We start from the raw sequence: 15,337 nt of genomic DNA on the forward strand, positions 1-15,337 counted from the left end.
TATAAGTGTGTAAAATACGCCTTGCAATCAAAGGGATTCATAAATTGCAGATATATTCATTCTCCATGTTATTCATCATTGACTGTCAAGAAACTGGATGATCTCTGTTCAGGTGTGTATTTGGATATAAATGAACATTTGTGGGTGGCTGATCAGTATTGTGCTTGCTGGCCAGCCCTTGCCCTCCACACATTTATTGATATCATTCATATGGAGCCCACGAGAACCTGCAAAATAGAAGGTCTCAGATTGTGCATACACTTGTTGGCATCCGTCTCTCTCTCTCTCTCTCAAGACAATGGAGTGGTCCAAATATGAGAGCAATACATTTGGCACCAGCTTGGCTTCTGGAGTTGCCAGAAGGAGGCTATGAGGTGCCATCCAACCATCTTAGGGACTTCGCATTTGTTTTCTTACTCCTTCTCCTGAAGATATTGCACAAGGCAGTGGAGATTTAGGAGCCTATATATACCTGGTATGTGTGTGTAGACTCCATGCAACTAGCAGAGATGAATGTGTGGAGGTCAGAGAATAAGGCTCAGAGGTCTTGTGCATGGCTTAAGTCAAACATCGGTAGTGAAACAAAGAAAGAAGGAAAGTAAATGGGAAGTCACTCATTATATAGAAGATAAATAACTTGGAGAAGAAAAGGTTCAAATGTATTTTAAAGCAATCTGTTTAAAAAACAACAACACATTATATAGAATATAAATGTATTTCCATTTCACTTCTCCACCAGGTGGCTCAGACATGACAGAAAAGGAAAATGGACTGTAAGGGAGGAGGGAAAAAGAAAACCCAGGCAATATTTCTTGGTTGCAGAACTTTTGTTATGGCCAGCTGGTATGGGAAATATTTCAAGGCGGGGTGGAGTCAAAATTGCTGGTGTTTCAGCAGAGCAAATAGAGAGCTTCTGTAGCCCCATCTCTTTCCCCTCTCCTCGTTGTCTTTCAGTTTCCTCTATAAAAGCAACTTCACTAGATTACATAGGTCATGGGCATTTGGGGGGGGGGATCCATTTGGATAAGAACCACAATATTTTCAATGAATTCCATCCTTAATCTGGGGAAAAGGATGGGCTGGGGAAACCCAGCCAGATGGGTGGGGTATAAATAATAAATTATTATATTATTATTATAAAAATATATGGAGGAGGAAATAACTCCCAATCCCCAGGAAAGCTTGTGAGTAAATTCAGTAAATGTAATAAAGAAATGTCTTAGCAGACATTTGGAATAATACTGTGAACATGTCAGATGGTCCCATATGCCTCTGCAGCTAACACACATGCGGAGAAATATATTCCTGAATTGATGGAACGATGTAGGCAGAAGGGGACTTATATGCATCTCTGGTGAATATGCCTGCAGGTAGAAAGTTTCTGGAAAGGGGTGCTTCAAGATATGGCTGTACAGTGGTACCTCGGTTTATGAACACAATTGGTTCCGGAAGTCTGTTCATAAACTGAAGCGTTCATAAACTGAAGCAAACTTTCCCATTGAAAGTAATGGAAAGTGGATTAATCTGTTCCAGACGGTCCGCGGAGTACTCAACCTGAAGCGTACTTAATCTGAAGTGAACTTTCCCATTGAAAGTAATGGAAAGTGGATTAATCCGTTCCAGACGGGTCCGCGGTGTTCGTAAACTGAAAATTCGTAAACCGAGGTGTTCATAAACCGAGGTTCCACTGTAATTGTATGGCTAATCAATTTGTGAAAACTCCAAAAGTATCATTGTTATCCATTTATACCAGGTTCTTATTACACAAAATCTGAAAAGTTCTATGCAGTTGTCCAAAGATGGTTGATACAGCACTTTAGAAGATAGTGTCCTTTTCTTTCAAGGACCCTGGTTTTTTTTTTTTCCGTGTGTGTGTGTGTGTGTTTTTAAGATTATTTCTATCTTGATTCCCAGCCCTCAAGAAGCAATTTCTCTTAGAGGCTAGCCAACACCTTGCAGCCACCCCTTCCCTCTCTAGCTTTTTTCCATGGGTGTTACTCTTGTGTTTGACAGTTGTCATACCTGTTCGTTGAATGGCTGTGCAAATTATCTGGATTATTTAAAACTTAACCATAGCAATTAGCATCATTTCACTGAACATCAGCCAGGTGCCCTATGTCTCCAAAAAGTCACATTGCATTATATATTTTATAACTTGAATTTTGGGTTTTTTTGACAGGGATCAGGGAATGAATTTTACTGTGTACATTCCTTTTCAGTGATTATGGCTCTGTTTTATTTTTTGCTAGAGCAATTACGAAAGTCATGGCTGATACCTATGCCCACTAGAGTTTGGTTCTGTTTTTCCTTTCCTTCTTCTTTTTTAAAGGATAGTTATTGATCTCTTGCTGAGCTGAGATTTCAGTTTTATGCCAGATAGCTTGATTAATGGGTTGGTTTCTGTAAGTGGACTGAATGGGGATAGGAAGCACAAGCTGCCCATACTGCCAGCCCTAAATCCGTCAAGACACATAGCTCATTATGAAACAGTTATCAAGTATACATGAAAAATTAATTGGGCTCAGTTTGATTCTGAAAAGAATCAGCCTTCTACTTGGCGGTCCCCCCAATCTTTCCAGATGTTGCGCACCAGCCCCTCGAGGAACAGCAAAGGGAGATGTATTAATACGTTGTATTGATTAGATCAAGACCCCTGACAGTTATTTGTAGAGATACCATCTGGCGGCTGTTCGAATTCCTTCACCAAAAACAGGACGTGACATGTTATTAATCTCAACTCTCTAAGTATAGACAGTTGCCTTTTCTGCTAAACCGCATTTTACCATTCCGTAGGAGATGAATGCAGACCTGAAGGGTGCTGAAATTAAGGTTATTACACAAATTGAGCCATATGGTCCAAATATTTCAGCAAGAAAATTGCCAGGCAATAAAAATTGCTCCTGCCTTCCTAATGGTGTAAATTACAGTTTAACCATGGCTCTAATGATGTCCTTCTGCCGCGCTTAACTACTGTTACATGAAGGACATTGTTTTAAAAATATAAAAAAAACAAGTAAATGCCAGCAGCGTGTTTTACAATCTGTTAGTGTGTCATTAAGAACACTGTCAGAATTACATAAACATAATGGCAGGCAACCTAGCATACCAAAAAAGAACAAGTATAGAAATAAGAGTGTCTTGAAAACTCAGCAGAGTCAAGAGCTCTCTCAGTTTTTGGATCTGCTCCAATCTGCAGTTTTTTCTGCTCATCACGTTTTTCAATAGGTTTTTTTTTAAAAAAAATGAAACAAAACACAGTATGCAAATTCATATGGAAGCCATAGTGCGGTGGTCCTTGTGGAAAATGTCGTTAGTGTGTACTCTAGGCCTTGTTCCTAGATTTACCCATCAGCAGCTCCATGTTGGATCATAATCATCATGTTGTTGTTTGTTTGTTGTTGTTGTTGCTCCTGCTACTGCTCATTACCCACCCTTCACCGTAAGGTCTCAGGGTGGGTTACGGCATTAAAAACATTTCCAGGACATCAGCTGAAAGGTTCACTTTTCCATCAAGTGGCTCAATAGATCAAATAGAGTAAGAGCAATTATTAGAATTATAATTGTTTATTTTAATTTATTACCTACCCTCAGGGCCGGATTTAGGTTTGATGAGGCCCTAAGCTACTGAAGGTAATGGGGCCCTTTATATGTCCAGCTGTCCTTTGTCAACAACAAATTGTCACTGTTTTTCATGTTGAATATATGCTATAGGGTAATTTATGGACCTAAAAGGTATCTAAAGCCACTCGCCACTGTTGCTTTATGTAGGTTTTATTTTATCTGTTTTTTTATATTTTGGAAATGTACATCCAGGTTTTTTTTTCCTTACTTTTTTGGGGGGCCCCCAGAGCTATAGCTTGTTTAGCTTATATGTAAATCTGGAACTGCCTACCCTTCACCCTAAGGTCCCTAAGGTGAGATACAACAATTAAAATACAATATTGACATTAAAACACAATATTACACAGTATTTTAAAAAGTTTAAAAACAACATAAAATTAAAGAAATAAGGAAGATCCTGAAAATATACATCTCAAGTGTCAAAAGCCAGGGTAAATAGGTGCACCTTCAGAATTTGCCGAAAGCTGTATAATGAAGGTGCCAGATGCACCTCTGTGGGAAGAGAGTTCCACAACTTGGGAGGTGCCACAAAGAATACCGTTTCCTGGGCCTTCATCCTCTACTGAGGCGGTGGAACAACCAAGAGGTCAGCCAGTCTTAGCACCTGAGAGGGCCTGTAGGGAGTGGGGCAGTCTTTCAGATGTTTGGGGACTGAGTCCAGTGCTTTAAACACTAATGTGACCACGTTGACTTGGGCCCAGAAACGACCTGACAACCAGTGCAACTGTTTTAAAGCAGAACCCCAGCCAGCAATCTGGCTCCTGCATTTTGGACTAATTGAAGTCTCCGAGTCATCTTCAAGGGAAGCCACACACAGAGCACATTACAAAAATCCGAAATTGCCAGTCCATCATTCTCCCTGGACACTGAGGTCCACCTCTGAAGGCCTTCTGGTGGTTCCCTCACTGCACGATGTGAGGTTACAGGGAACCAGGCAGAGGGCCTTCTTGGTGGCGGCGCCCGCCCTGTGGAACGCCCTCTTCAGAAGTCAAGGAAATAAATAATTAAGGTAGAACCACGGTTTATGAACACCTCGGTTTACGAATTTTCAGTTTACAAACGCCACAGACCCATCTGGAACGGATTAATTCACTTTCCATTACTTTCAATGGGAAAGTTCACTTCAGTTTACGAACGCTTCAGTTTATGAACAAACTTCCGGAACCAATTGTGTTCATAAACTGAGGTACCACTGTATCTGACTTTTAGAAGACATCTGATGGCAGCCCCGTTCAGGGAAGTTTTTAATGTTCAATGTTTTATCATGTTCGGGTTTCAAATGGACCTCCAGAACGAATTACTGGTAATTCGTAACTAGAGGTACCACTGTATATCGAAACCTTCATTCTCCCTCTTCCCACTAATGTCACTCTATTACGTTCAGTAGAGAAATATTGAGAGGCCAGCGAAGACAGCAGTTACTATTCAGCTCAAATTTTAGTCTGAGCCAGAGAAGAACTGGGGTTTCTAATTCATTCTCCTCTCCATTGAGGCTAGCTTTAATTAACTTCCAAAGTTATTTTCTGGGCCTGGCTTGAGAGAACTTTTCTGGCATCTTTAAATCTCAGTCATAACAATTAGCCTTTGCTAATTCAGCATGCCCAGTGTTTGCAAAATCCACCCTGTGGAAGGATCCTAATACAATCTAGGGAAACATGTTCTTTTGCTGTGATATTCTGCAATCAGATCCAGGTTCTGAAGCAAATGGTTGAAATAGATTAGTGTAAGGAAAATCCCACTGCCTTTTTATGTCGAGAGTAGTAAACAACAATCAGAGGTGTAGAAAATATTCATTCGGAGAAAGTAGTTTTCAGATAGATTTCTTGATATACGAACATAATTTTTTTTCAAAGGTAAAATATTTTTGTTCTAATAGTCCAATAAACTAGTCAGAAACTCGCACCAAGAAAAAGGCTTTTGTCATGTTTAGCCAGCAAAACTGCAGCAAAGTTGTTGATAATTTAAAAGCTGCCTACTCTGTAAAGAAAGGGGGAAAAAAGGAAAAAGGAAATACCCAGCAGAGTAACTGAATGCAATGTGCTAAATGCACTTGCTTGTAGAATTCAGCCACTGACTTCTTTTATGAAGCTTTTTTTTTCAAGTTAAAGCAAGGAACTCGCACTCTTGTTGGGACTGCTGCAAATCCCTAGCTGTCAAGGGGTGCCAAGAAAGGAAACAATTTATAGTCACACTAAGTAGTGTCTCCTTTTAGGCGGTGATCAAATACAAACCCAGTTGCTTTTAACTGATGTAGGGCACAATCCACCAAGTGCTGGTGCCCTTCATTCATTTCAAAGAGCCTGCATAGTATCCCTTTCTCCACTCAGGAGTCACTAGAATGAATGGCGATTTTGCTGTATATTTCTAAGTTACAGTGGAAGAGGTGAAATAATTCAGTTGGCTTTTATTTGTTAAGGTGTGTGATTTATTATTGTTAGCTAAACAGGGCAGTTTCACATTTTTAAAGAACCACTGGTTCATATACAGTCATACCTCGGTTTAAGTACGCTTCAGGTTGAGTACTCTGCGGACCCGTCTGGAACAGATTCATCCACTTTCCATTACTTTCAATGGGAAAGTTCGCTTCAGGTTAAGTACGCTTCAGGTTAAGTACGGACTTCCGGAACCAATTATATTCATACCTCGGGTTAAGTATGCTTCAGGTTGAGTACTCTGCGGACCCGTCTGGAATGTATTAATCCACTTTCCATTACTTTCAATGGGAAAGTTCACTTCAGATTAAGTACGCTTCAGGTTAAGTACAGACTTCCGGAACCAATTGTGTACTTAAACCGAGGTACCTCTGTACTTTCATTTGTTTACTCATTTCTATCCCTAAGGTGTAGCACTGTCAGGGCAGCTTACAAGGGCAGCTTACAAATAAACTCAACCAGACCCTCCAAGTGTCCCAATTTTCCAGGGACAGTCCCAGATTTACAGAAGTCGTCCCGGTTTCTGATTTGATCCTAGAATGTCCCGCTTTTCCTTAGGATGTTCCTATTTTCATTGAAGAAATGTTGGAGGGTATGGTTATGCAATCCCCGAGCCAAGGAGATAAGTAACAATACAACATCTGAAGGGAGCCCTGTGTAGGGAAGTTTTAAAATATTTAATATTTTATTATGTTTTATATATGTTGGAAGCCGCCCAGAGTGGCTGGAGCAACCCAGCAGTGGTGCACGTTGTGGGGGCGGGGCGCAGCGCACGTTTTTGCGGCGGGGCGCATCATGCGCAATGACGTGGCGCGTGTTTTGGGGCGGGGCGTGCCACATGCAGTGACGGGGTGCGCGTTTTGGGGTGGGGCACACCTTTTGGGGGCGGGGCAGGCAGCGGCGATGGCACCCCTAGGATCGTGTCGCTCAGGGCGATCCGCCCCCACCGCCCCTATCTTCCTACGCCCCTGCAACCCAGTCAGATGGGTGGGGTATAAATAATAAAAATGATGTTGTTGTTATTGAGTAGAACATCCCTGTTTTCATTAGCAAAGTGTTGGAGGGTATGAAGTCAACTGGATGAAAAGATCCTATAGCTTCTCTTAAGTGCTCCTTCCAGGGCAGAGAATTCCAGGTGCACTCAAAATAACAACAGAAACGTCTTTCATAGTGCATATGCATCCTTTGTAATTGATGTGAATATGGAGTTGATGGTGTTGAAAGAGGTTGGAGAGAGGCAGGGAGGATTCTTGGAACAAACTGCTCAAGGGACAAGGGACTGGATTCCCCCTTTCTCCGCTCCCCTCCTCCAGTGGCTTGACAGGAGGTTAAAAGCTTGCCATATTCTAGGAATAAACAACTAGTAGTTCATTGGGTCAGCCCAGACCCATAGTTTTCCTATCTATATCTGCAGTATATAGCTTTATGCACATCAGCCCCACATTTCCCCTGTACACAAGCAAAGGGTTGTTTAACTTTCCATTAGGAACCGTAACAAGTCTTTGGCAATTTTCTCGCCCTACGTATCTTAATTGTTCATCCTTATTTGCCTGTTTCTCTCTCTCTCTCTCATGGGTAAGAAGTCATCAGTTGCATGTGGGGCAGCTGAAAGACTCTTAAGAGAATGTTTAGATCACACTGTTCAAATTCTGCTGGCATTTTAGGTTTGGCTCTGAAATTTTAATTGATTTTCTTTAATGTTATGGTGTTTCAGTGTGTTAGATTTTGTGTGACCCTTTGTGGACCACTTACGGATTCCTTATATTAGGAGCTATATAAACTATAGAGAAAAATAAATAAAAGGAGGAGGAGAAAAATAAATAAAAGTCATGGGGGGGGGAATTGTGTATGTGCCTCTGATATGTAAGAGGACAAGAGTGACTTGAGTGGCACATGCACACATGCATATATCCATATAGCATAAGTAACCTCAATATAGTGCAAATAGGACATCTGTGTGTATATTTTTCTATGCATTGCATGTTACTTCTGCACACAGGGGAGGTGTACCCAGTAAGCATAGGAACCACCTCCCCTTTGAGCTTTAGATATTGTGCCTTCAAAAACTAAGGTTGGCAAACAAAGAGAGAACAAAGTGATGAAAAATAAATTTCCTTATAGAGCACTGGAAGCAGTCATTTTCTTAATGTCTCTGATTAATGGCACTCTTTGTTCTAACGATTACTCCCAAAGAAGTGATAAATAGCCATATTACCTGTCCATCAGCTCTCAGATGCCACAACAGTTCTCCTAATGCAGCTAATACTCTTCAAATCCTTTCCTGCGTCCCAGGAAGGAAACTCCAGGGCATGTTGGGAGATCTTAAAACAGAACAGAAAGCCCAGAGTGACAATCCTGGAAACTGCTGGATCACCAGATCAATAGATTCAAAGATGACTAGTTTGTGTAGCTTTGTGCAGTTTAAACATTTGTGCAGGGAGTCTACCCACGCAGAGTGTTATTGACAACCACAAATCAATGCTAATTTTTGATCCTTTTCAACCTACACAAACCTCTTGACCCTTTCACCACCTTTGGGGCACTTCAAGTAGTCAAAGGCAATCACAAGAGAAGGTATAAACTTGTCAGGATTTTGAAGGCTGAGTAGTTTTGATCATGCCCATGAGCTGAGCTGAAAAGTTTGTACAGGTGCCAAATGCATAGTTTTTTGGGATGCTCTTGCTTTCCCACTCTTAATGAAAGGAGCTTTAAGCAACTCCTGTGTTCATTAACTGGTGAGGGAAGCAGGAAGCCATCTGAAATATTCTAGAGGTGCACATTTGTTTGAAACCATTGTCAGCCTGCTTCTGCTTGCTTTCAAGATGACTTTCAGACAAAACTACGCAAATCCACGTTTAAGTTATCAATATTTGAAAATGTGCTTAAATTGTGTTTTTATTGTTGCTTTTTAACATTAATATGGTACACCTGTACTATAGGTCCTGTAGCATGATCTGGGCTAATTTACTATAACTGTTTAGTAATGCTTTCCAAAGTGAAGATGCAAGAGATTTTGAAAGGTATATAAGCGATTCCCACTATGTCTATGGCGAATATTTTCAGTGGGACTTGCAGCTCAGTGGTAGAGCACATGCTTTGCTGGTTTGCTTCCACTGCCACTGGTGGAATGAAGGACATCTTGGTGTTCTGCACCAACTTAACTTCCCGAATGGTCTTCAAGGGCAGCTCAATGTGGAGCATATTCTGCCCAATCTCAATGTAGGGTTAATGTGACAATTCCTGAGTAAGTTGGGAAGAGGAATACATCAGAGTCAGTGCAAGATACTCCGCTACCTGAGCACGGTGAACCACCTGTGCACTGACATCTGCTGCCTCCTCCTTCCTTGGCCCTTCCTCAGGTGGAGGCACTCCAGGCAAGGTGGCAAGGGCATACTATTCTGAACACAAGAGAATGGAGTGGAAGGAAGAATATTTTGTTGCATTTCCATTCATTTCATTATTGAAAATAATTGGGCTTTGGCAAGTGGGAGGGTAGGAGAACCAAGATGCTTCCAGCCTAAGTGATAGGATATGGTATAAAGTATAAATCGAAGTAAATGAATAAACAAACTTCCAGGTCTTGTACATATGAATAATTACTACATATTAAGGACGTACAGAGGGGCTCTGGCAAAACCTGCTCTCACCATTGGCAAATGCATCCCAGCTGACTTATACTGAGACGGACTCACTGATCTGTCTAGCTCAGTATTACCTACAATATCTCCCAGCCCTATCTAGAAATTCCAGGGATTGACTCTGGGGCCTTTTGCATTCATGCAAAGCAGATGCTCTTTTGCTGAGCTACAGCCCTTCCCTGGAATCCCACTGTAGGAACCTACTGCCACATAATTGACTTAATCTTTTGGCAGGAGGTAAGGATCCAACCAACTAGTCTATAAAAGTCTCCCTAGATTCGTAGTAGCTGGAACAGATACAGGAACAGATGGGTGTTGAAGTGCATGCTGTCTTGAAGAAGTGGTAGCATGCTATGCTCAAGCCAAAGTCAATACGTGATTGTGTTAAGCATATCTTTTAAAACTAGCAGCTGTGAGCAATTCAGGGACCAAAACATGTGAGGGAAGGTCTAACCTTCCACCCACCCTCACCCCTCAATGCATGGGCGTACCCAGGATCAAAACTAGGGGGGGGGCAAGGGGAGGGGCCAAGGCACGGAAGGGGAGGGGCCACAAAGTGGGCAGGAATGGCGAACTCGCGCTCCGCCGGGCTGTGCCCCTCCCTAGAAGCAGGGCTGGTGGGCGGAGGCGGAGCCCAGCCCAGCGGAGCGCGAGTTCAGCGTTCCCGCCCGCCGCGCTGCGCTCTCTGGTTCCCCGCCGCGCTTGGCCTTGCCAGAGGGCGCGACGGGGAGCTGGAGGGAGGGCGCAGCGCGGCGGGCGGGAACGGCGAACTCGCGCTCCACCGGGCTGTGCCCCTCCCTAGAAGCAGGGCTGGTGGGCGGAGGCGGAGCCCAGCCCAGCGGAGCGCGAGTTCGGCGTTCCCGCCCACCGCTCCGCGCTCCCTGGTTCCCCGCCGCACTTGGCCTTGCCTGAGGGCGCGCCGGGGAGCTGGAGGGAGGGTGCGGCGCGGCGTGGCGGGAATGGCGAACCCGTGCTCCGCCGGGCTGTGCTCCGCCTCTGCCCACCAGCCCTGCTTCTAGAGTAGGGCAGCTGCCCTAACTTGCCCCGTGGTGGGTACGCCCTTGCCTCAATGTGATGGTCCTGCCAAAACATTCACTTCTCAAAGAAGCTTCAGTTCTGCTTGAAATAATATCTTCTTGGGCAGGAATTTTAACAAGGGGTGCAATACAAGGAAAATACTACTCACCTTCCCGTGCACCATGCTTCTAATCCTGAATATCATGGGTGCTACGGCCCTAATGACATCTTCCCTAGTGTGGCAAATAGCAGCTTCAAGGAGGGCATGAGTGGTAAAGGTTAATTCTTACTCCCAGTGTGCTGTGGTCCCAGTCCTGATTAGACGCCCTGGATCTGCTGTTTATAAAACAAAAGAAAAGGCATGTTAACTGTGACCAGGAATTTTACATAATCTGTGGTTTGGCCATTACCACGTTATAGGAATATGATTATACACCCCAATCATTAGCTGATAGTTAGGTTTCGCTATTTTAAAGTCCCCCCAACCTCTCGATGCAGTCCATAAAAGAAGCTTTCTAAGGAATCTTGAATTATTGCAGCAAATAATACAGGACAGTTTGTAGCAAGCTTTATGAAAATTAATTAGGTTTTTTTAAACAACAATAGCACTAGATTGCCGTTCTTGATTGTTCCGTATGCAGACAAAGACACACAAAGAGCCAAGTATTTTATATCTTACGTGTAGAGTTCTGTGTTTGTTCTATTTCCAAGGCTCTTTGTAATACATAAAACCAATCATTTAACTTTGCGCGGCCACCCCATCGTCACTACTAAACCTTAGGGTGTAAAGTTTAGGCTTTTAAAAGTTCAGTTGTCGAAGTGTAATACATAACTGCCCTCATAAAAACCTATTAATAAAGACTGCATCCAATTGTAAAGCTAATTTTAATTGTGTTTTGTGCCAGCATAATTTCTGATGACAGATTTTTATTCCAAGCATGAACCTCCATTTGAGCTCCATACTTTTAACCCACAGTCCATAATTTTGCATTGGACTATACAAGTTCCCTTTGGCTATGGCAGTTTGAATGCTTCCACTTTCAAGGATCTAAGCCATAAATGTTTATTAAAAGAATCTATAATGAAATCATTTTTGTTATTTTTTTAATGGCTGCCTTGAGTATGTTGGATGACTGAATGCTGGTTGTTAATCATTAAGTACTCCTGGTATAAAAACTGTTTGATAGTATTGCCATCTAGGGGCTGAACGGGATTCTCCATACTGAAATAAACTGTAATTGAACAGGTGCTACTATTGACAATATGCATATGTTTTTCTTTATAGCCCACATGCTTTCCGTGTTTCTTATGAAAAGTGGTATCTCTGAATGTCCCCAAGCAGCTAATGTTTTAAATATGTATAATGTATTTGAGGTGATTCTATAGGCATTTAAACCATCCTATACTTTTGCGTCCATGAACGATCACAAAGTGGTCTTTTAAGTATGTAAAACTTTTTGCTTCCTGAAAATGGGATGTGTGGGTGTTATAATGCTGTTGTGGTTCAACCTGTCTTCAATGACCGTTGTATTTTTCTTTCAATTAATGATATACCTATACTGGACTCAGGTCTCTGAGAGCTGGTCCTTATGTAGATGAAGCGGCACATCCACACAGAACAGGGCCATCCTGTGGGGAAGAGGACTCCTCAAAGGTAGTAAAGTAAAAAAACTTTAGAGTGGGAGCTCTACAATTGGAAACTGAACAACAACCCAATGTGGACTGATCATACTTGGCTACATTGGATGATGGTTACTGTTTTACTAAAGCAGACTTGGGGTCAGTTAGCTTCCAGTTTAAGCGAATAACAGAAAATGAAGAGCATCCAAGGAACTGGTGGTCTAAATGACCCCCCCCAACAAAAATAGATTTTAGCAACTGCTTCACATTGGTTTCAGTGTATTTGGTCTACAAGCCATCAACATCATGAAGGATAGAGTTACCAAGACAACTGCAGCAGAGAAGAAAACATAATATGCATTTACCCAAGTTCTGCCTTTTAAAATAAAGGCATATCTAATCCATGAACAATAAGAAGTATATTTTAAAACAATCAAAATAATTTAAAAAGAATAATATTGGCTCAGGTCTCATCTTTCCTATAGCAGCTGTGACCTAGTTTGGATGCAAAGAACTTGACTCTATTTTCAGCAATAGAGTTTTTCGGCTTATGTTTCATATTGATACAGCACTTAAGAGAAGAAGGCTTTACAGTGTGCCTTATTTTTGTTTATTTATGCAGGGGTGGTGCGCCCCATTTTACTGTTTGAGGCAAGACAGGAAGCGTCGCTCCCTGTGCCCCTGCTGCCAGAGAAGCAGCACCAGCATCGTCGCTAATTTGCGGCAAGATTGTGACAAAATTGTGTGAGGTCTCCTGCATTCCACAATATATTGCCAGAAATGGGCGAGTGGTGAGGCACCTGCGGAGGTGCTGCTTTGGGGACTTCTGCCGCCTGAGGCAACAGTCTCGGCCTGCCTAATGGCTGTGCCAACCCTATATTCATAACATCAAGAGATTTTGAACTTAAGTGGAAACAAACAAACATGATGGTGTCAGAGTTTTCCCCCATAGGAGTTCATACTGGGGAGAAGAAATCGTTACAGACCATTGCTACCAGCCCTGTATAGTGACACACCTGTGCTTATATGGGAGGTGTAGCCAATTATGTCCCTCCAATGATGGGTGACTCTTTGATCCAGTAGAAGCTTCTGTGAGCAGAGATGGGGAAGTATTGATTCTCCTTTTGCCCCGTGCCTCTAAGATCCTATATCACCTCCCAATCTGTTCCAAAGGGTCTTCATTCTTCTGGTGTAGACTGGGGGAGTTTTGCAGCTAGATAGAGGAGGAAGAATTGGCAAAAATGTTACCTGTTTACTGCTTATGGAAGACCCTGCTGTCTGTCAGTGGAGGGATGCTGTCAGATATGACTCATGAACCAATAATCCAACTTTATGTTTCTACATTCAGCTGGAATCCTTGTCAAATAACTTTCACTGGGTGAAATCCAGTGGTTATCCACTGGTGGAAAACATTCATCAGTGGAACGTTTGGCATTTCTCCTTGTCTTTGCAGTGTCCTGCACCTTCTCTAAATCTGAAGCACCCTCTGAATTGCCCTTTCCCCTTTTCACTTATGGATGCCTTTTGTCAGTGGGCATTCACCATTGAATTCAAACTACTATTATTTTCTCTCTCTGAAAAACTATGACTAAGACTGCAACCTATATATATCTACTCAGAAGTAAGCCCCGTTAAGGTCAATGGACTTACTGCCACATTAATATGTATAGGATTGCAGGCTAAGGCTGCAATCCTGCACACAATTGTCTGGAAGCAAGTGTTATAGAAATCAATGGGACTTTTATGTAAATTAGTCATGTAAAGAATTGCATTGTGTTTGACCTCAGTATCTGATTAATACAGTGCTTCAAGTGTAGGATTGTCAAGCATGGGTGACTAGGAATTCCTAACAATAACTATCCTTTCAGCTCTCCCTTCCTCTCTTCATTATCAATCTTACTGCTGCCTGCCCTGTTTAACAGGGAGAGGGGAGGAATAATTGTCATTGAAAAGTATATTTATAATCAGTACTGGTGGCATGTTGAGTTTTAATATTCAGAATGGACATTCAAATGCTGCATTATATTTATCTAAAAGGAAAGCTCATTGTTGTGGGGAAATAACTATTTAATTATTTATCATCTAACTTTTAATATTTTAAAAAAGAAATGATTATTTTTCTGCGAAAAAATTGTTTCTGAGTCTGTTAGCTTAGCAGATACTTAAATATTTAAAAGGTTAGAAGTGCTGGCTTTTAGCCACTTAACACAAAATTGGGGAATTGACTCCTGACTTCTTTGCACGGTGAAGGAGATAGACCTAACCACCAGAAAAAGAGAAAATGTACTCTAACAGATCTGATATGAATGCCATCAAATTGTTTGGGTGAAGCAGGAGGCATTGTGACAGATATAAAATCTTTTCATATAAGATTATTTTCATTGAAAGAAATACAATGGTAGTTTACAGATGATGATGATAATAATAATAGTAGTAGTAGTAGTAGTAATAATAATAATAATAATAATAAGCCATTATGGTCATCAGGGATGATGGGAACTATAGCCCAACAACATCAGTCAAAACATAGGTTTCACATCCTTTCTGGCCCTTTGTGCCTGCTGAAGATTATGCACAAACTTGGTAAAATTTGCCTGTTAGTGTTGGGCCTTCAAGATACATTTTATTCAACAACCCACCATAATTCATTTATTCAACCAAACGAAAGAATATTCTGCATATTTCTGCTGCAGGGAACAACACATCAAACTCACTTGTTTGGTTTGAAGCCATTCACAACTTACCATATTCATGTTGTTGCTGTCAACAACGCTGGGCAAGTTTCAAGTCCATGGACTTCCGTGCGTACCCTGGAAGCCCCCCCAAGTGGCCTGACCAACTTTATCGTGGAAAAGAAGGAGAACGGCAGGGCACTGTTACTTAAATGGGCAGAGCCTTCCAAGCCCAATGGCAACATTAAGGTAAGCCCAACCTAGAAAATGACTTAATCAGGGTGGAGAGGTATGAACATACGTTAGAACATCATTGCTGAATACATGGTGAAAATTG

The 15,337-nt window shown here is 41.9% G+C and overlaps 1 protein-coding gene across 1 annotated transcript in view; it reads left to right on the forward strand.

The window, feature by feature from the left end:
* USH2A (usherin) overlaps positions 1–15,337 on the forward strand; it is a 452,818-nt gene that overhangs the window by 394,255 nt on the left and 43,226 nt on the right. The window contains exon 63 of the mRNA XM_060273280.1: positions 15,022–15,249. Coding sequence (XP_060129263.1) covers positions 15,022–15,249 — 228 coding nt within the window. The remainder of the gene's footprint in view (positions 1–15,021; positions 15,250–15,337) is intronic.

Source organism: Zootoca vivipara, chromosome 3 (genome assembly GCF_963506605.1).
Source record: "Zootoca vivipara chromosome 3, rZooViv1.1, whole genome shotgun sequence".
Lineage (NCBI taxonomy): Eukaryota > Metazoa > Chordata > Lepidosauria > Squamata > Lacertidae > Zootoca > Zootoca vivipara.